This window comes from Meriones unguiculatus, chromosome 1 (genome assembly GCF_030254825.1).
Source record: "Meriones unguiculatus strain TT.TT164.6M chromosome 1, Bangor_MerUng_6.1, whole genome shotgun sequence".
Taxonomy (NCBI): Eukaryota; Metazoa; Chordata; class Mammalia; order Rodentia; family Muridae; genus Meriones; species Meriones unguiculatus.
The window spans coordinates 18,574,430-18,595,269 of NC_083349.1; the positions used below are offsets into that span (position 1 = coordinate 18,574,430).

The 20,840-nt window shown below is 53.1% G+C and overlaps 3 protein-coding genes and 1 non-coding gene across 8 annotated transcripts; all 4 read left to right on the forward strand.

Moving 5' to 3' along the window:
* Positions 1–2,863: 2,863 nt before the first annotated feature.
* Rplp2 (ribosomal protein lateral stalk subunit P2) lies at positions 2,864–5,662 on the forward strand. 4 transcript variants are annotated; one of them, XM_060382701.1, is made up of 5 exons: positions 2,864–3,124; positions 3,284–3,407; positions 4,186–4,234; positions 5,314–5,412; positions 5,543–5,662. In XM_060382701.1, exons 2-5 carry the CDS (start codon positions 3,285–3,287, stop codon positions 5,617–5,619), a joined length of 348 nt encoding a protein of 115 aa, XP_060238684.1. In that variant the 5' UTR covers positions 2,864–3,124; position 3,284; the 3' UTR covers positions 5,620–5,662. The 4 variants fall into 4 exon arrangements, with proteins under 4 accessions (XP_060238684.1, XP_060238679.1, XP_021501888.1 ...); XM_060382696.1 differs by having other exon boundaries at positions 2,865–3,129; XM_021646213.2 differs by having other exon boundaries at positions 2,872–3,091; positions 5,546–5,662.
* Positions 4,267–4,398, forward strand: LOC132651514 (small nucleolar RNA SNORA52). The gene has a single exon (XR_009589141.1). It is a non-coding gene; the product is annotated as a small nucleolar RNA SNORA52 (small nucleolar RNA).
* A 3,615-nt stretch (positions 5,663–9,277) lies between the features above and the next one.
* Pnpla2 (patatin like phospholipase domain containing 2) lies at positions 9,278–14,073 on the forward strand. The gene is made up of 9 exons (XM_021646229.2): positions 9,278–9,572; positions 11,277–11,509; positions 11,593–11,658; positions 12,010–12,219; positions 12,420–12,480; positions 12,580–12,747; positions 12,829–12,961; positions 13,148–13,270; positions 13,377–14,073. The coding sequence occupies exons 1-9, from the start codon at positions 9,386–9,388 to the stop codon at positions 13,654–13,656; spliced, it is 1,461 nt and encodes a 486-aa protein (XP_021501904.1). The 5' UTR covers positions 9,278–9,385; the 3' UTR covers positions 13,657–14,073.
* A 1,693-nt stretch (positions 14,074–15,766) lies between these two features.
* Cracr2b (calcium release activated channel regulator 2B) lies at positions 15,767–20,643 on the forward strand. 2 transcript variants are annotated; one of them, XM_060382718.1, is made up of 10 exons: positions 15,767–17,493; positions 17,664–17,852; positions 17,929–18,040; positions 18,398–18,557; positions 18,964–19,110; positions 19,208–19,304; positions 19,538–19,630; positions 19,775–19,941; positions 20,020–20,091; positions 20,282–20,643. In XM_060382718.1, exons 2-10 carry the CDS (start codon positions 17,691–17,693, stop codon positions 20,457–20,459), a joined length of 1,188 nt encoding a protein of 395 aa, XP_060238701.1. In that variant the 5' UTR covers positions 15,767–17,493; positions 17,664–17,690; the 3' UTR covers positions 20,460–20,643. The 2 variants fall into 2 exon arrangements, with proteins under 2 accessions (XP_060238701.1, XP_021501824.1); XM_021646149.2 differs by having other exon boundaries at positions 15,767–16,131.
* The last annotated feature ends 197 nt before the right edge of the window (positions 20,644–20,840 follow it).

Genomic DNA, 20,840 nt, shown 5'->3' on the forward strand with positions numbered 1-20,840 from the left:
AACTCAAGACCTTTGGAAGAACAGCAAGTGCTCTAAGCCATCTCTCCAGTCCTAACTGTGTGTTTTTTTTTTTTAGAGAAACCCAAACTCCAGAATTCTCACTACGGTGCAGGTCTTCAATCTCAGCACTTGGGAAATAAAGGAGAGTGGAGCTCTGTGAGGCCAGCCAGGGTTACATGATGAGACGCTGTCTCAAAATTAAGAAAACAGAAGTCTGGAGAAATGGCTTGGCAGTGAAGAGCACCTACTGAATACCTTGGTTCAAAGACCAGCATCAATCTCAGGCAGCTTACAACTGCCTCCACCTCCAGTTCCAGGGGAAATGACACCTTCTTCTGGGTTCTGAAGGCACTGCAAACATGAAGTGCATATACAAACAAGCAGGCAAACACATATTCACATTTAAAATAAAATTAATGGGTGTGGTGGCCCAGACCTTTAATCCCTGCACTCAGGATGCAGAGGCAGATGTATCTCTGTGAGTTCCAGCGGGGGAGGCCAGCCTGGTCTACAAGGCCAGTGCCAGGATAGTCAGGGCTGTTACACAGAGAAACCTTGTGTGAGGGGGTGGGGAAATCAAGGAAGGGTCTAGTGAAATGGCTCAGCTGTTAAGGCTACAGACTGCTCTGAAAGAGGACCTTGGTTTGGTTCTCACAGGGCAATTCACAATCATCCCTAATTCCTGTTCTAGGGAATCTGATATCCTCTTCTGATCTCTGGAGGCACCAATGTCACCAATACACACAAGTAAAACATTCACATAAACTAAATAAATCTTTGTTTTAAAAAGGTGAGTTTGAGGCCAGCCTGGTCTACAAAGTGAGTCCAGGACAGCCAAGGCTATACAGAGAAACCCTGTCTTGAAAAAAACAAATAAATAACAATAAAAAAATGGAGATAAAAAATGAGAAAAATTACAACATACACTTTCTAGTTGTAATACCAGGATCACGGGACCCTCAAAGACCACCAGGAGAGGACTTGATGCAAGAACAAGAGAGCTTTATTACAAGAGCGCTCGAACTCGGGAACCAAGTCTCACTGACACAGCAGTAGAGAAGTGGGACCCTGAGCCCAAAGTAAGCAGGGTTTTTAAAGGGAAAAACAACAAACAGGCGGTTTCCATGACAGCAAGCAGGGGGGTTCATGCCTTGACATTACAGGATTGGGTAATAGCCATAATCACAATTGCTAGGGAGATTGTCTCTATTTTTTTACTAAACATTTATTCTGTGATATTTCCTGGAGGCCGTTGCTAGGAGAGCTAACTTTTGTTTTCTGCCAGGTGCACATTCTGTGATATTTCCTGGTACCTGAGTTCAGTTCCCGGTCAAGATGGCTCCTCATTTCAAAATGGAGTCACCCAGGCTAACTTAAACTCTTCATGGCTTAACCTGTGTAATTTTTTGTTTGTGTTCTGTGATTCAGACAGAAGCCCTATCTTACCAGAGTGGGTAAGAAAGGGTAATCTCAGCTCTGTAAGAAAGTCCTTCTGTGCACCAAGTGTGGGTAAGAAGAGCAACGCCTAGGGACTCAGACTTGTGGGCTCATTCTAGCATGTGAGGTTAGCCCAACAGTTGGGTTCTGCCAGAATGACCCAACTCCAGCCAACTTTTAGCCTTGGCGTGGCAGAGCAGGCTTCTCATCTTTCAGCTCAGTTACCTACTTGAGAGATTTGGTCAGGAAGACTGGTCTTGGAAGATAAAAGCTTCCTGACCTAATGCTCAGATTTCTCATTCCTTTTTTCCTTTTCCCTTCTTTTTTTTTTTTTTTCATAGTATTTATATATTCGTGCATGTCCCAGGGTCAGAGGACAACTTGTGGGCAGTAACTTTCTTTCCATTATGCAGATTTTGGGATGGAATCCAGGCTGTGATGCATAGTCATATTTGCCTTTACGCGCTATGCTGTCTTCTGCTTTGTCCTGGGGATATAGGGATAAAATGGGGCTGGCAAGGCAGTCTTCATTAATACCCAAGGGCATGGGTTACTTCTCCAGAAGTGTTGTATAGGCTCAGGCTCTTTAGGCCTAACGTCGAAGAAAGGTTTCTAAGCTGGTTGAGCAGTGGTAATGCATACCTTAAATCCCAGCACTCAGGTGAATCTGCCTTTGCCTCAAACAACAAAATACAGTGGGGCAGAAGAAAGGACGACTCCAGAGCCTAGTGTAGAAGCATAATATTTTTGTGTTTTGTTTTGAGACAGGGTTTTTCTTGTAGCCCTGGAACTTGCTATGTAAAGTTCAGGCTGGCCTCAAACTTACAGAGATCCACCTGCCTCTGACTCTCGAGTGTGTGCCACCATCATAGGATGAGGCACACTTTTTAAATCCCAGCACTTGCAGGGGCAGAAGGTCCTCTGTGAGTTCATGGCCAGCCTGGTCTACATGGAGAGGTCCAGGACAGCCAAGGCTATATAGAGAAACCTCTCTCTCTCTCTCTCAAAAAAAAAAGTATGTTTCCAGATATAGCCGCAGTCACTAGCGCTCAGAAAGCTCGACCACCTTTCCCACGTGGGATACAGCCCCACTTCGGCTCCTGGTGTCCATGGCTAGGAAATGATCCCCACACAACCAGTTTGAACCTCCGGCCCACGTGAACAACTAGCCCACGTGCAACAAGAAAAGGTAGAAGATGCCTCACTTCCGGTGTCATGGCTCACTACGGCAGTGATGCCTCATGGGATTTGCAGTTCGCTTGGACAGTTATGCGGAAGGGCGGAGACTTCCGCACTGCATGTTGGGAGCTGTGACGCCGCGTTGCATGCTGGGATCGCGAGTCGTTAAACCCCTCGAGGCTCTTCCCTCTTGTCCTCTTGGATTTCGGGATACTTTCGCTCACGTTACATGAATGCCTGGCACCTGAGCAGCCCCCTCCCTTTGTTGTGGGGAACACCTGAATGGGCTGAATGGGGACAATGTCTTCCTTCCGGTACGCCCTTTTCGTCAATGGGAGGCTCCCCGGTGTGCGCCGTCGTGCGCGTCCCGGGGGCTTCTGGGTAGCGGTTTACCCCCGCCCACTGCGTCAGCGTCTTCCTTTCGCCGCCCGACGCCACCGAGGTCGCACGCGTGAGGCCTGTCCGCCGCTGCCGAGTGAGTTGGCTGGCTGCCTGGGCCGCGGACAGGGTCAGGTCTGAGGGTTGGGTGGCGGCCGGGAGTCGAGGGGTGCACGGTCTCCCATAGTCGGAGGCCTCGGGCCTCACGGGGTCTCATTTGTTGGCTAAAGAGGCGGAAGCCGAAGGCCCCTGGGTAACGCTCTCTCTGCCTCCCGTCCGTCCCATTCAGCATGCGTTACGTCGCCTCCTACTTGCTGGCCGCCCTCGGGGGCAACTCCTCTCCTAGCGCCAAAGACATCAAGAAGATCCTAGACAGCGTGGGCATCGAGGCGGACGATGACCGGCTCAACAAGGTAGTTTGCTGCTTATCCGGACCCTGTGGGTCCAAATGTTGACCAGTGGCGGCCCTTATCCTGTTATATCCGAATCTTAACTTTACAGAAAATGTAGATGACCTCTTGGAAAAGATGGAAGGAAGAGGTCTGCGTCAGTCCTAGTGGGTTTCTTTTTTTATTTGTTTGTTTTTAAAATCGTATTGAGGACTTTTTAAGACGAGTATCTCTATAACATCTCTGGGTGTCTTGGACTTTGTAGACCAGGCTGGAGCTCACCTGTCCCTGCCTCCTTGAGTCCTGGGATTACTTTTTGAGACAAGGTCTCCCTGTAGTTTTGGCCAACCTGGCACTCACTATGCAGAGTAGATTTTTTTTTTTTTTTTCAGTGCTATTTTATTTAATGTGTGCAGGAGGGGATAGATGTACATGATGCTAGCAGAGGTCAGGGCCAACTAGTTCTCCAGGTCTGGACCTGGAGTTGACACATCTAAGTTCAGGGAATCATACTCCAGGACTTGGCAAGTGTAGCAGCCTGAGGTACAGTGTGTGAGATCCTGTCTGAAAAGAATAGCCCAGGCCTTTAACAGTGGAGCTATCTCTTCCATCCTAAAATTCTCCTGGAAAGGTTGTTTTTTTTTTTTTTTTTTTTTTCTTTTGTCATGAGCCTTAGAATTATAACATCTAAAACATCCCATTACCAATATTTTTGTTCAGTAGACAGAGTGATATGTGGCTAGTTACTGTGAATGTAGCTAGGGTGGTGATACTGACCTCTGGCTATGGTTTTCTCCTCCAGGTCATCAGTGAGCTGAATGGAAAAAACATTGAGGATGTGATTGCTCAGGGTGAGTTCATCTAGAGGAACTTCACACGTCTGTGGTCCATTCTAATACCTGCTGACCAGTCAATGATCTGCCAGGCTTCGCTTGTGGACCAGAGCATCCTGGAAGGCCTGCCAGAGTTGAGCAAGGCCCTTTTAGGCTTTTGCCAGTGGCACTTCTGAACACACTCAGGAGCTGCGCTTACCATGATGTAAAAGCCTTTTCTGTGAGCAGAGACTGCAGGTGCTGAAAATTGGTACAGGCTCTCACCTTTTTTGTAAGCATTTAGATTTCTGGTGCCACCAGACTAGGACATTTGCAGTCAAAGCTATTAACAGTATTGTACTTATTCTGTGCACATGGGAGACAAAAACAGCTTAGAAAATGGGTCTGGTTTGTAAGCTCACCCCTGTGTCAAAAGATCCTGGATTTGGGGCACGCTCATGGTGAACATGCTTGTTCAGCTTTTTTTATTGTTTTTGTTTTTCTTGTTGAGACATGATTTCTCTGTATATTTCCCTGGCAGTGTGGACTCCTTTTGTAAACAGCCTGGCTTCAAATTCGTAGGTCCACTTGCCTCTGCCTCCCTGAGTACTGCGATTAAAGCTGTGCACTACCGTTCCCGGCTCCATTTTTTTCTTTTTTTGAGATAAGGTCTCTGTGTGCCCTTGTCTGTTTTTGGCTTTGTAGACCAGGTGGTCCTCGAACTCAATGATCTTTGAGACGGTTTCTCTGTTTACAGCCCTTGGCTGTCCTGGGACCTGCTTTGTAGACCAGGCTGGCCTTGAACTTAGATTCTCCTGCCTCCTGAGTGCTGGGATCAAAGGTGTACACTCCCACTCCTGGCCTAAACTTTTTTTTTTTTTTTAATTTGGGCCAGGGCTTCTCTGGGTAACCTGGATAGGGGAAAAGAAGTCCTAAATAGCGTTTTAGTGTTTCAGGGTGTGTTCAAGGTTGTCTAGTATTTTAGAGTGAAAGCAGCTAGCAGTATTGAGTATGTTGAGTTCCTGGTGTAATAACTTCCTGGGTGGTCACTGCTCTCATTGAGCAGCTTTCTTGGCTGGTCCCTGTTCTGGTCTCATGTTCTTTTCTGTTTTATGTAGGAGTTGGCAAGCTTGCCAGTGTGCCTGCTGGTGGGGCTGTGGCTGTTTCTGCTGCCCCTGGCTCTGCAGCTCCTGCTGCTGGTTCTGCCCCTGCAGCAGGTAAGTAGAGGTCTGATAAGGGGATAGTGGTCAAAGGGGGCTGGTACTCAAGTTTTACTGTTGGCTGGGACTCTGAGGGGAACCTGGACAAGTTCCTTGGGGCAGTGCTTACTATGGTGTTCTTCCACAGCAGAGGAGAAGAAAGACGAGAAGAAGGAGGAGTCTGAGGAGTCAGATGATGACATGGGATTTGGCTTGTTTGATTAAATTCCTGCTCCCCTGCAAATAAAACCTTTCTACATATCTTGAATGGTCTCAGCACGTGACATACTGTGTCTTCAGCCTGTGCTCCACACAGAGGGCCAAAGTATGTTGGGTGAATGGGTGTGGAACAGGACTTCCAAGGGCCTTGGCTTCAGAGAACTGTCAGGTCCTGTGAGATAGATCCTTTCAGCTTTTCCTGGAACATTCTGGGGAAACGGGTATGGGGAGTGTAGGCCTGAGTTGAAATGCTGTTTGTAGTTTCACAGGCTCTGCTGTAAGGGGAGTGGTTCCTAGAATTTCTTGATTCATAGATGAAGGCTCCATTTAAACTCAGTTGAGGGTGTCCCTAAGTTTTCCTTTGAGGATTGTGGGGTCAAGGTATTGAAAGCTTAAGCTTTTTTAGAGTGTCCTAGCTATCTAATGGCCAGTTCTCTATTGGACGTAACTGGCCATGTGCCGGCTATAAAGTTAATACTTTTAGGGGTGGGCCTGTTTTTCTCACACTGGCTGCTCCGGAATGTGAAACCCAGGACTTAATTCACTGAGCCAGAGTACTCTGGAACTGGTAACAATGCAGTGGTTTACTATCTTTTAGGAAGACAGATGAGTATTAAACAGAGGGACCTAAAGAAATTGCTCTTAACTGTGGCAGGGAATAAAATAAGGCCAACATAAAGCCAGAAAGGGTGGTGGATATACAAGACCAGAAGCTACAGCTTACCTTGTGGGATAAGCTACAGGGAGCAAGTAAAATGGGGCCAAGGCCAGGAAGGTCTCAGAAAGGTCCAGGATTCTGGGCACAACTTAATTCTAGCCTGGACCCTGAAGGAAGGGGCCTGTGCTACTTAAGGTTTTAATGAGGTTGTTCGTAGGGGTTAGTCAGCCTCAGAGTTCTGAGAAAGGCCAGCCCTGTTCCTGGCACCAGTGTCTCCCAGGGGCCTAAAGGCTATGTACCCAAACAAGCCTGGCTCTGTGGAAATAAGAGCAGAGGTCCTACTGAGCTGGGGTAGTGCTGTCCCTTGGGCCTATTACTGGAATAAAATTGTGGGGAGGACCTTAAATTCTTGGCTTTTTGTGGCCACCATGATAGACCTTTGACTGGCTTTGAGGATTGTTCCTACTGTACGATGCCCCTAAATTCCTGGTCATATTAATCATATACCTGCAACTTGAGAACATTTGGCCTCAAATTCACTGTCCCTCAAGCCATCATGGAACAGTTTGGCTAGCATGAACGACCTTTAAAGGTCAAGTTCTAAACTGGCCAGTGGTGGCTCTCTTTAATCCCAGCATCTGGAGGTGGAGGCAGGTGAATCTCTGGACCCGAAGGTAGTGCTGTGGTAGAGTATGTGCCCAACACTCAGGACACCCTGGGTTCAAAGCCCCATTAATCCACCACTGCTAAAAAGTGGGGATTGTGAGTACTCCATCAGTGGACTGAAGATCCCAGCATCTGTAAGGTGGCTCACAAATAACCTCCAGCTCCAAATTTAAGGGATCTTATGTACCCTTCGATTTCTGTGTACCTACACACTAAGCTGTGTATTGTGGCCCACTTTGGAGATAGAAGCAGTCAAGTCTTGAATTTCAGGACAGCCAAGGCTGCAGAGACCTAAAAGTCAGAAATGAAAATGATTGTGTCACAGCCCTGTACAGTGGGGCATGCTTGTAATCCCAGCACTCCAGGAAGTGGGGGCAGGCTGGTCTCTGAGTTCGAGACCAGTCCTACAAGAGTCCAGGACAGCAAAGGCTACATAGAGAAACACTCTCAAACAAAAAATTGTGTCACATCTCCCATGCCCATCCTTCCTTGGGCTCATAGCCAGCTCAGTAGCCCCAGAGGCACCCTGCCTTTTCACTCTTAATCAGTTGGGCCCCCTGTTGACCACTTATTCCTCTACCCATGCCTACACTTGCTGAGTGTGAAATGGCTCATCACAGAATGGGTTGTCTTGGCTTCAGAATGTCTCCAGTACCACTTGATTCTGTGCCTTTGGATCCACACAGCTCTCCATTCCAAGTGCTGGGGTCCTTATGGCCTTTGCTTTCCCACCGTTTACCAGTCCCACCATGTTTTCTTTCTTCATTCCCAACTTAGTCCTTGCCCTTGGGACCGCTAGAGGGATTTTTAAAACCAGCCCTGGCACCTATTCACCCAGCTCTCTGCTGGTGCACACTTCCTTTTCTTGATGGCTGAGGTCCAAGGGTTTTCAACATAACAGAGCAGACCACCTGCCAAAGAACTGTACTCCCTTTTCTGAGAAAACTTCACAAATAAACCAAGCTGTGCCTCAGTTCCAGTCTCGTCATGATGGACCCCCTTGAGTGTTTTATTTTTTACCCTTCTGCTGTGAGCATGCATCGTGTACCTTTAAAAGGCTCTTAAATTAGGGACCTCTAATCCCAGCACTTGGAAGGTGGAGGTAGGTTCTGAATTTAGGACTGAAGTCTATAGACTTCAGCACATCCTTTACCTCATATCTAAAATTAGTTTATGTGTAAATTAATTGGCTTCAAGGCATACCCAAGTCACATATATAACTACTAGTGAAGCGCTTAGGCACATTTCTGAGGCCTGCAATTGCCTCTCTAAGTGCCTATTTGTGTGTTTACTGAACTTTATTATTACTAGTCTTAAAATTTTGTCAAGGACCTGTGTCACCAGAAAAAGTTCTTGGCTCAGATCTTAAGGCTGAATGGTTGGCAACATAGTTATATTTCTATTGTGACAGATCTAGAGCTGAGCTTATGGAAGTGAGAAGCTCTGGACAAAAAGTCATCAATCACCCTAACCTAGGCAGGCTTCTTGTTTGGGGTGGGACAAGATGAGAGCTGTTTGTAGGCTTAAGCCCAGTTATATTTCTATTGTGACAGGTCTAGAGCTGAGCTTATGCAAGTGAGAAGCTCTGGACAAAAAGTCATCACCCTATCACCCTAACCTAGGCAGGCGCCTTGTTTGGGGTGGGACAAGATGAGAGCTGTTTGTAGGCTTAAGCCGGTCCCACAGCTGAGGGGAACAATGCCGGAAAGGGGTGGGAGGGTGACATTACCTAGGAGTGCATGGCTTCCTGGAACAATTACTTGGGGTGAGGTGTTTGTCTGAGACCAGGTAAGACACCAGAGTCCGAGAAGCCAGGGTCAGGCAGCTGTAATCCAGTTAAGCAGCCAGGATACTGAGGGACCCCTAGGGTGCTGGAGCAGGAGTTGGGTCTGTGACAGTGTTTACTGTGTCATTGTCAGTCTGGCCTGTTGGTCTTGGGGACTGAAGTCTGAGTGGCTCAGACTCAGGTCCATGGGGTTACTATCACTGCGATTTTGCTCAGATTCCAGTTTTTCTGGTGTCGGGGTGGACGTCCCTGGAGGAGGAGGAGGTGCCTGCTCACAAACTCCCGGTACCCAGATCTGTACAAAACTCACACCGCTCCAGGCGCTCAGGCCGTCCTGAGCCTAGAGGCTGCCCAAACTGGGGGGTTGAAGAAGCTGTAGGGTCGAAGGAGGAAGGCTGAAAAGGCTGGAAACCCCTCCTTTCAGATGGCTTTGCCCAGCAGGTGTCGCGGAGGGGCGGGGCCTCAGGGGCGCGGCAGTTCCCTGAGCCATCCAGTTGGGTCGCGCGCCCAGGTCCTGCCCCCTATAGACCAGGCCCCGCCCTCCTCCCCCACACTAAAACACCACCTCCTCTGCCTGCCGGTACAGCGTCTCCGCCTCTGTCGGCGGGGACCCCAGGCTACCACGACTGCGGGACCCACTGCCCGCGGGACACTGAGCCACGATGTTCCCGAGAGAGACCAAGTGGAACATCTCGTTCGCCGGCTGCGGCTTTCTCGGCGTCTACCACATTGGTGTGGCCTCCTGCCTCCGTGAGCACGCGCCCTTCCTGGTGGCCAACGCCACGCACATCTACGGCGCCTCCGCGGGGGCGCTTACTGCCACAGCGCTTGTCACTGGGGCCTGCCTTGGTGAGCCGGGCTTCGCGGAAGTTGGGGAGGGTGTGGTGGTGACTGCTCGGGCCGGGTGGATGCTCTAGGGTCCCACACACAGCCGGCGTAGGGCAGCTGAGCCAGCCGCTTGTGCAGTAGGCGCTGTGGAGGGGGCCGTCTCTGCCTGGATTCCGGAACTATGGCCAAAAGTCCAGTTCTGAGTCCTGGTCCGGGGCGGATTCTGGTTTGTTTTGTTCTAAGTGTGTCCAGGGACTGGGGTGGAGCCTGGCTGCTGGCATTCTCTCTGGTGCCTGTGTAGCCCGTATCTAGGGGCACAAAGGTTGGGAACTAGCAGGTGCTGCTAGACTGTGTTATTGGAAAGAGAAAGTAAATCGTGGGCGGGGCCTTGAGTGAGAGAGGCGGGGCATATGTCGCTCCGATTGGGTTGCCAGCGGTCACTGTGTCCTGAGGCTCTGTCCCTGCAAACTGTTGTGGCTCTGGGGCCTAGTACAAAGATACCTCAAATGGGCACCTGGACACTGTGGCATGGTTCTGAAGCTGGAGTCAAGGCTGGGCATAAGTGCTTTTTCTGTCTATGGTGCATTGACAACCTGATTCCTCAGCTGTGGCCAGCTGACCCCCTTCACGGGGTAGGCATACTTCAGGAATACAGAGATGGGAAGGGGGGCTGGGTCTCATACTTCCGGCTACCACGTGGGTTGTTGTTTACAGCACACAACGTTCTTCCTCCTTAGGAGTCCTGGGAACTGCTGCCCATCCCCCATCCTATAGGTCAGCCAAGGTGACAAGGGCATCTTGCTGAGCAGGAGTCTGTCTAGGGTTTTTTGCGGTCTCTTTCCCATTACCTTTGCCCTGCGGAGGGAAGAGAGAAGGAACACAGCTTTAGTTCTTGGTACCTGGGGTTCACCCCGTGATCTTGCCCACTGGCTCTTATGGAGTGGGTATAGTGGCCCGTTGGTCTCAGGACATACATCAAGACTGTGCTGAGCTGACAGTGAATTCGGGATACCAGTCTCACAGAACTGTTTACTACGGATCCTTTGCACAGGTGATCTTGGGCAGCTAGAATCATGACAGTGTGGCAAGTGTCAGCTGTTAGCCCTCAGTCTTTATGTCCCATGCCTGACGAGTGAATCTTGGAGGAGAACATAGGTCTTCAGAGAAAAATCCCTAGACTCTCCTCTCCCTGGCTGCTCTACTATTGTCTGGGCCAGCACTCATGGGCTCCTAAGAATGTTGGAGAGCTTGCTTTGGCCGAAGTGAAACAATCACATCTTTCCACCACTTTCATGTTCTCAGGGCTGTGCCCCCTGGGCTGAACTGGCCTTTGTGGGTCTGCCCGCCCACCCACATCTGGCCAAGTAGGTGAAGGCTGAAGCAGGTCAGAGTTGACCCTCTGTCTTCCCCACTCTCTGGGTCACGTGCCATGCCATGTTAGGCACAGTGACTCATGGGAATGGGCAGTTGGGAAATACCAGACATAGGGCAGGTTCCAATCACAGCTGGCCAGCTCTTGCTGTATGCCATCCCCAGGGTGGTGGCCTTCCTCCTTCCACTTAGGTGGCAAAGTCCCAAGTGTGAGCCAGTCCCCAGTGTGGGCATGGGCATCTTCAGGATCCATGGAATGTAACACATCTGAGTGTATCCTGGGTGTGGAGTCCTGGGGGAAGGATGGTTACTAGGCTGGCAGTGTTGTCCCTGATCCTGGCCCTGCTCTCCCAGGTGAAGCAGGTGCCAACATTATTGAGGTGTCCAAGGAGGCCCGGAAGCGGTTCCTGGGTCCTCTGCACCCCTCCTTCAACCTGGTGAAGACCATCCGTGGCTGTCTACTGAAGACCCTGCCTGCTGATTGCCATGAGCGTGCCAGTGGACGCCTGGGCATCTCCTTGACTCGTGTTTCAGATGGAGAGAATGTCATCATATCCCACTTTAGCTCCAAGGATGAACTCATCCAGGTAGGCCCTGGAGAAACTGTGTAGGGGATCTGGGATTTACTAAAGTCAGAGCCTTGCCTACTACCCTGTATCTTGGTCTTTAGGCCAATGTCTGCAGCACTTTTATCCCGGTATACTGTGGCCTCATCCCTCCTACCCTCCAAGGGGTGGTAAGTATCTCTGTTTGGCCCTGCCCTAGAATGACAAGCATCATCTCCTGTCTGGGCTGTCGGATAAAGGAGTGGAGGAGAAAGGCTATCGGGGCACCTCTCTCCCTCTCCAGTCCCCTCATTGCCTGTTGCCTCACTTCCCATGATGACTCAAGGTCCAGGGCAGCCTTGGGGGGGATGCACAATTCCTGTGGCTGGTGCCCATCCCAACTCCATCTGTCTGTCTGGTTGCTGAGTCCCCAGCGGCCAATGCCTAGTGGGCAAAAGGCTCAGATGGCGCAGTCCCTGAGTAAGGGCTGCCAGAACACCCCGGAGGCCCCTCGGTGACTGTGAATGTGTGTTCTTGCAAAGCGCTATGTGGATGGCGGCATTTCAGACAACTTGCCACTTTATGAGCTGAAGAATACCATCACGGTGTCCCCATTCTCGGGCGAGAGTGACATCTGCCCACAGGACAGCTCCACCAACATCCACGAGCTTCGCGTCACCAACACCAGCATCCAGTTCAACCTGCGCAATCTCTACCGCCTCTCAAAGGCTCTCTTCCCGCCAGAGCCCATGGTGAGCCAGCACAGCTAGTCCTGACTAAGCACTGGGGGAGAGACAGCCCCTGCACTGGCAGGACGCTGGGGCCTCTGGATACCTTCCAAAGTTTACAGCACCTCAGGCCAGGGCAGGTTGTTGGTGGGAAGATCAGCTGCAGGGACTCCACAGCAGGACTTGAACAGCACCAGTTGCACTGATGTATACCCCTGTTACAGGTTCTCCGAGAGATGTGCAAACAGGGCTACCGAGATGGACTTCGATTCCTTAGGAGGAACGGTGTGTGGCCAGCCCTGGGTGAGGGAAGCTGGCTGTGCGGTGCCCCCTGCTGGCCATAAACTCTGATGGCAGCTCTCTGTCACCCCACCCCCAACCCAGGCCTACTGAACCAGCCCAACCCCTTGCTGGCACTGCCCCCAGTTGTTCCCCAAGAAGAGGATGCAGAGGAAGCTGCTGTGGCCGAGGAGAGGACTGGACAGGAGGACCAACTGCAGCCCCATGGAGAAGATCGAATTCTAGAGCACCTGCCTGCCAGACTCAATGAGGGTGTGCCATAGGGAGGGACGCTTGGCCAGGAGCCCTGGGAGGCTTCCACTTCCCTAGCTGACCCCTGCTTCCTATCTGCAGCCCTTCTGGAGGCCTGTGTGGAACCTAAGGACCTGATGACCACCCTTTCCAACATGCTGCCCGTGCGCCTGGCGACTGCCATGATGGTGCCCTATACTTTGCCGCTGGAGAGCGCAGTGTCCTTCACCATCCGGTGAGGGTGGGAAGGGGAGCGTGGGGAGGGCACATCAGCATCTACATCGGGGATGGACGTCTAGGATCATCCGTGAGCAGTGAGCCACTTGGCAGATTTGAGAAGGCTGGGTCTTCCGGATGAGGCAGGTGAACATCAGAGCCCAGCGTGTCGTTTCTGAGATCATGCCCGGTGCTCCCTTTCCAGCTTGTTGGAGTGGCTGCCTGATGTTCCCGAGGATATCCGGTGGATGAAGGAGCAGACGGGTAGCATCTGCCAGTATCTGGTGATGAGGGCCAAGAGGAAATTGGGTGACCATCTGCCCTCCAGGTGAGCTGCCCTGGCTGCCCATGCATGCTCCTGGGACTTGGCGCCTGGGGCCTGGAGTCTCAGGTCTCACTAAGCCTCCCTTTCCTCCATGCCTCCCCACCCGCAGGCTGTCTGAGCAGGTGGAGCTGCGTCGAGCCCAGTCCCTGCCCTCTGTGCCACTGTCCTGCGCCACCTACAGTGAGGCACTGCCCAAATGGGTTCGAAACAACCTCTCATTGGGGGACGCACTGGCCAAGTGGGAGGAATGCCAGCGTCAGCTGCTGCTGGGTCTCTTCTGCACCAACGTGGCCTTCCCTCCGGATGCCTTGCGCATGCGCACGCCTGCCAGCCCCACCTCCGCAGATCCTGCCATGCAGCAGCATCCACCTGGCCTCCCCCCTTGCTGAAAACAGTCATTCCCACCTTGCCGGGCCACCAGCCAAGCTCCAAGTTGCCCTACTCCACTAAGAGCCCTGGCCAGAACAAGTCCATGTGCCCTGGCTCCCCCCACCCCCTTACATGCTGTGGAATGAGGACATGGGACCCTGCACCGCTGCAAGGGGGTTTTGGATGTGAAAGCTTTCACCAGCCACTCACTATGCTACTCCTGGCGGGGAGGGAAGGGGAGTGACCCTCCCCTGGAGCCCAACAGAGCCCCTCCCCTTCACCTGTGCCTTACTCTCCTCCTGCCCACCACCTTTCCAGTGCAGGGTCAGTCTTAAGAACTCCACATCTGCTGCTTCTCCCTGTTTTTCAAGTTTCCTTGCAGAGTGTGTGAATTATTTATTTTTGCCAAAGCAGACACAATAAAAGCCACAGCTCAACTCCTGCCTCCACTGCTCAAGTCACTTCTGCATGTTGCTCTTGCCTCTGACTGAGGCCAGATGACAGAGCCTTCTCTCAGTTGACCAGTGTCTCAGTGTCTAACAGTTGGGCCTTGCTGGGCAGTGGTGACACATACCTTTAATCCCAGCACTTGGGAGGCAGAGGCAGGCGGATCTCTGTTTCTACAGAGTGAGTTCCAGGACAACCAAGACTACACAGAGAAACCCTGTCTTGAAAAACCAAAAACCAACCAACCAACCAACCAAACTAACAAACAAAAAATTCCACAAAAGTAAACAAAAAAGTTGGGCCTCACAGGATTGCTTTGAGACAGGGAAGCTGGGGACCCTCGTAAGGTCAGTCCTTTGCCAAGGACACATGTATGCTGCTCTGTTTTCTCTGAGGCTTGCTAACTATCTCTTGGGCAGTGTTTCAAGGTCCAGTGGGAGGTTTGGGACTTTGAGACCCTTAATGTAATAAAAACTAAGGTGTTGGGTTGAGGTAGCTCAGTGGTTGAGCACCTGCCCAGCTTGCACCAGGCCCAGATGCCATGCGTCTCGAGCACTAGGGGGGAGGGGTGTTTACAAAAGGTGTCACCTATACATCTCCACATGGTGACACAGTGAGGGTGTGGAGCTGACTTCAGGGCTGGATCCCTTTGAAGGGTGAAGCTTCTGGAACTGAGGCCTGGGGACCAGGAAAGATCAGTCCCTGACCCACACTGGGCGTCTTGCCCAGATCTTTGTGCTTGCCTCTTCTTTCTTGGTTGTCACACTCTTCATCTGCAGGGCACCTGTGCCTTTTCCTGTACTGTAAACATACCTGTTTCCTGACAGAGCCTTGGGAGAGGTCTGGAGTACTGGGGCAAGGCAGTGAAGTCCTAAATCAAGGGAGCAGTTCATCATGGTTTCCTCAAAGTATCGTGTGTGTGTGTGTGTGTGTGTGTGTGTGTGTGTGTTGTACAGTCTTGGAGGAAGGGTAACTATGAGTGAGGCTCACACTTAGCTGTCCATTTGTGGGACCTAGTCCTACATGCTCAGTACCCACCTGCCCCTCCCAAAGGAGTGGGCTAAGCTATTTGTAGGCCTTAGCTTAGTGTTGTGCGCCCAGCATCCGCAGGCCCCTCCCAGAAGGTGCACAATGCCTGTGGTTGGAGCCCCTAGCCAACAATAACGGTTGGTCTGGTTATGGGACCTGGGACAGCAGGACTGGGCGAGCCGGCCAGGCAGGTCCCTTGGCCTAGGTGCCAGGGGCCGCCCCTCCTCTTGTCTCCAGGTCCTGTACTATAGGGCCAGCCTGTTGTGGTTCTACTTGAGAAGCACAGGGCACGCCAGTGCCTCTGCAGCCTGTGGACAGCCAGCTTTTCAGGTCAGTTTAGGGGCTTGGTGGGGGCATATCCTTGGAAGTGGATGGGTTTCCTCTTAAGTAGGACTTTCGAATCTTCCACAGTTATTCTAGGCCCAGAGGAACCCTTATTAAGACTACCCCAAAAGGAGTCTAGGGGCAGACTGCTGAGGTGCTCTCACTTTGCCCCACACTCACTCCACTCACACAGGAGTGCCGCTAACTTAGCTGTCATTCTCTAGTAATAAAACTTGGAGACAGCTACTGAAAGTATTTGGTGTATTTCCTGTTCTGCATTTTCCTACACTCTTTTTGGCACCCTAAGTCTGGATACTCCGGGCGGGGTGGGGGCTGATATCTGCACCTCCTCCGCAGTCTTGATCCTCTTCTCACAGGGTCTTGGGTGGGAAGGGGGCAGTGGGAATGAAGGACACGACTTCAACTCTGCTGCCCCCTGTGGCTCTCCCGGGAGAGTTAGCCACCCTGGGTCGGGCCACAAGGACTGGAGAGGAGGCGGGACAAAGCGACAGCAGCAGTCTGGTGGATCCACCCGGACGTGCTATCCGGGGTCTCTCAGCCTGTAAGGCCGCAAGGTCGCTCAGGGTCCGCGCCCCTGGCGAGTTGTCGGGGTCCAGGCAGGGGCGGGGCGCGCCCGCCGAGCGTTTCCGGGAGGAGCGGCCGGCCTGCGGCAGGTGCGGCAGCGAGGCTAGCAGGTAGGCATTTGCTCGCAGGTCCCGCATCGGGGTCCCAGCGCTGCGCCCTCCGGGCTTCCCCATCCCCGCCCTGAGCTCCTGGCTCTGGTGGTCGCACCTTCGGACCGCTGTGTGGAGCGGCCACCACACGTGTCTCTGTCTGGGACGGCAGTGTTCCTGGGGTGCACAGCAGCCAGCCCAGACGTGGGTGGAGGAGGTTTGCGTGTGGGCCCACCCGCTGTCCTTCCTCTGGATTCCCTGGAGTATGCAGCGCAGCTCCGGCTAGGATGGATCTCTGGTCCCGCGGAGCCCAGGAGCGGTTGGTGGGGTAGTGACCATGCCTGGTTGAGGCGAGGGTAGCCGTCAGGGGGTAAACACTCCAGGTTGACGTCTCATGCTGCTTCATGTTTGCTTGTTGAATTATTCCTCTCCTCCCAGAATATGGGGAGAAGGACGATGACCCCCGAGGACCGAGTGAGATAGCCAGCCTGGGTCGGTGTCACTGGGCCGTAGCTTTGGGAAATCCGGGGTTAATACACTGTGGGACCGACAGGTGGCTCTGATTAGGGATGGGATGTCCGTTCCAGGAGGTGAGAGGGAGGCCCCAGGGGAAGGGAAAGCACCAGAGGCTGTGTTAAACTGAGATGTGGGGGGAGTTCCTTACTCAAAAGCCGCGCAGTCCGCACAGCTGGGGCCTTGCACCTGTACACTTAAGGCCTGACTGGCAAGTGGGAGGGGCTGAGGCTGGTTTACTCTCCGCTTGCTTGCCAGCTGTCAGAAGGCTCAGGCCTGAGGCTAAGGACTTGGGCAGAAGTCGTTCAGCCTTTACCTTAGGCCATCTCAGCTTGGGATCTCCCAAATCCAGGATGCGGCAGACTCTTTACCCTCTGGCCCTCTTTGCCTACGAAATCTTTCTCCTGTCTGCCAAGAGCTAGCCATCTGCTTTTACAAGTCTTCTGTGGGAAAGTCATGCTCACTTTCCTCTTTTGAGACAGGGTCTCACACTATGTAGTCCTGACTGCCCTGGAACCCACTCTAGACCAGGCTGGCCTCAAAACTCACAGAGATCCACCTGCCTTTAGCTCCTGAGTGCTGGGATAAAGGCGAGTGCCACTATGCCTGGTCTCACTTTCTTTTTTGTTGTTTTGTTTTGAGGTAGGATCTCTCTATGTATCTCTGGATGTCTTGGAACTTGCTCTGTAGACCAGTCTGGCCTTGAACTCACAGATATCTACCTAACTCTGCCTCCTGAGTGCTGGGATTAAAAATGTATGCCTCCATATCCAGCCTGCCCCCATGTTCTTACACTGGCTCCTTCCTGAGATCCAGCCTTTCCTCAGGATGTCTACTTCCTGAGATGCCTGGTCTTGGACAGCAGCTCTGGTACCGACTCTGCTTCATCCCATCCCAGTGATCCTAGAACATCCCTGTCCAATTCTTTTCCCATCTGTTCACTTTCCTACCCGATACAAGGAGATCCAAAACCTGTCTGCACCCTCTGCCACACTTTCACCCCTCCTCTCATTTCATCTGATCTTTCCTTGGCTTCACAGCACCTACCAGAGCCAATCCTTGCTCCTATGGCCAGCCCTAAACAGCCTGGGGCTGGGGAGGGCCAGGAGGATGAGGAGGCAAAGGGAGTCTCAGCAGGGCATCGAGCAGAGGTGCTACAACAGGCTCAGGAGCTCTTTCTACTGTGTGACAAGGATGCCAAGGGCTTCATCACTCGGCAGGATTTGCAGGTGAGCCCCAGTTCCAAGAGTCTGCTAGGCCTGAGGCCAGCCTAGTGGCTCACCTCAGCCCTCTTCGCCTGGACAGGGCCTGCAGAGTGATCTTCCCCTTACACCTGAGCAGCTGGAGGCTGTGTTTGAAAGTCTGGACCAGGCCCACACTGGATTCCTCACAGCCCGGGAGTTCTGCCTAGGCCTGGGTAAGAAGGTCCCAGCCAGCTGGGAGACCCTCCTCAGGCTCCCGTGAGACCCTGAGAAAGCCTGTGCCTTTTGCAACTTCCTAGGCTTTCTGCGGTCTGCAAATGGGTGCCTTATGAGCTGCACCGCCCCCTACTCTGCAGGGGATGGTTTACCCTCCCCCAGTCCCTTCTCTGCCAACCCAGGTGGGGCGGGGGAACTGGCTGTCATTTCCCATTCTCAAGCCAATAGAACCAGAACAAGGAAGAAAAACAGGAAACTGGGCCCTGAGAGAGGGCAGGATATGCTGTGTGTGGCCTGGGCAGTTTGGAAGATGTGTTAACCCACAGTCCTGGTAATCTTTCCTTTCATGTCTGCAGGGAAGTTTGTGGGGGTGGAGTCGGCCCAAGGTGGGTCCCCCTTGAGGACTCCTGAGGAAACCTTTGAGTCAGGCACAGGGGGCTCTCTGGAGGAGGAGGACGATGTTGAGATATTCTGCACTTCCTTGGAGAAGCTGGGAGTGGCTCGGGTCCTGGGCGAGTGAGTTGATGCTGGGTGCACTCTTTCCTCTTCACGGCCTGTCCACCTTGCCCGCCTGTCTACTGCTACAGAATCCCTAGCCTGCCAGTCCATTCTTTTGTCAGTTGTGGCTGTCTGGGAGAGCGGCCCGGCGTGATTTTCCTCAGGATTTGCATTTCAGGAAGCTATAGCTCTGAGGGGCGGGGGCACCACTAGACACCTAGGCACTCATTGGCACAGCTCCTGGTACACAGGCCACCTTGCACTCAGAAACCAAGCAAGCACAAAAGCATCAAGCAAGGGATGGATGAGCTGTGCGCGGCCGATGTGCCAGTTCTGAGCCGCTGGGTTCTCCATGAGGTTCATGGTCCGCAAAGGGGCCACACACCCGCACCCTCCAGCTCCAGTCTCTATTTGCATCCTTCAGGCAACGGGCCGTGAGGACACTCTGGGTCCGGCTGCAGCGCGAGCGACCGGAGCTATTGGGCTCTCTGGAGGAAGTTTTGATGCGCGCGTCGGCCTGCTTGGAGGCGGCGGCCAGGGAGCGCGATGGTCTTGAGCAGGCGCTGCGGCGGTGAGGGTTGGCCTGGCGAGGTTTGGGGACTCATCATGCCTGTGGTATCCGGGTTCCTTGCAAATGATCATGCCTGTGGTGTCCCGGTTCCTCGAAGGCGGGAGAGTGAACACGAGAGGGAGGTGCGCGGACTGTACGAGGAGCTGGAGCAGCAGCTGGGGGAGCAGCGACACCGACGCCGCGGGCAGTGCCAGGTGGGCCGCACACGCCACGCCCAGCCCGGCTGCTTCTCTGGCTCCGCCTTCCCTGAATTGGTCCCTCCCTGGAGGACTCACCTCCGGGAGTCCAAACTACCCCAGGTCCGGGGAACTCTGCTCTGCTTCAGCAAGTGCCCCTTCCCGCGCTCTCCACCCCTTCGCTCCCCACCCTTGCCTCTCGGCCTCCTCTGAGCCGGGAGCGGAGGCTCTAGTGCGACTGTACATCCCAGAACCTACCCCGGGAGGAACAGAGGGGCCACCTGGAGCTGGAGCTGCAGACCCGCGAGCAGGAGTTAGAGCGAGCAGGCCTGCGACAGCGGGAGGTAAGCCGTGGTGAGTTCACGCTGGCGTGCTCGCATGGACTCAACAACTTCGGGAGTTCCCTGTGCCTTGGAACTGCAGGGATGAGGGGTCAGCTTGGCACTGGAGGGGCGTGGTTCAGCAGATGGCATTCCACCATTCCCCAGCTGGAACAGCAGCTGCAGGCCCGGGCTGCGGAACAGCTAGAGGCGCAGGCCCAGCACAGCCAGCTACAGAGGGCCTATGAGGCCATCCGGGCACAGCTGGACCAGGCGCAAGAGCAGCTCAGCCGCCTAGAGGGCGAAGCACAGGGTCGTCAGGAGCAAACCCAGAGGTGTGGTGAGGTGCCTGTGGTCAGGTTGGAGGGTCCCTTCCACCACTTTGCTTCTGGGTCATCACTTTCTCCCCACAGAGATGTGGTTGCTGTCTCCAGAAACATGCAGAAGGAGAAACTCAGCCTCCTAAGGCAGCTGGAGCTACTGAGGTGGGTCAGGCCTACCTGGGCTGTGTGGAGAAATGGTTTCAAGGTCCCAGATATTCTTGGCTCCTATCCATCTTGCTGGAGTTCTGTATAGTCTTCATGCTGCAGTCTGTAGTCCTCTGGACTCAGGGGAGCCCCCACCCCCATTTCCTCTAGACCTAAGCCTCCTCAGTCTCTCACTCCTCTTCTCTAGGGAGCTGAATCTGCGGCTTCGAGATGAGAGGGATGCCTGTGAGACTAAGCTGCTGGGCAGTAGCCACAGGCAGACTCTAGCTATTACCCACAAGCCTGGGCCCACCTACTGCTGCTGCTGCTGTGGCTGGACTCGGCCCCCAAGACGAGGCTCTGGTCAGCTTCCTAGTGCCCGATGACCAGCCCCGAATGACTCACTGGGTCTTCCTTATCTAGAGGACTGGAAGGGGACTGCTCTTGGTTGCTTGCTAAGTATGTGGTGCTACCCAGAAAGCATCACCTGCTCGAAGGAACTAACCTCAAGAGTGGTCAAGGTCTTCATCTTTGTTTATCAGACTAATAAATGCCGCTGACCACTGTGCATACTTCTTGCCTTTTGCGTATGTGGGAGCCACAAAGCATTTCTTGGTGTCCGTGGCACGAGGTGACCTGGAGAGATTCACAGGTGCCATTCCTACAGCTGTGTGTTCTGTGTGCCTGTGAATGTGATTCTGGACAGTCACCAGGCCCTCACCATCCCTCACCGCAGAAGCTCCAAGGCCTCGGGTTACAACGGGCGT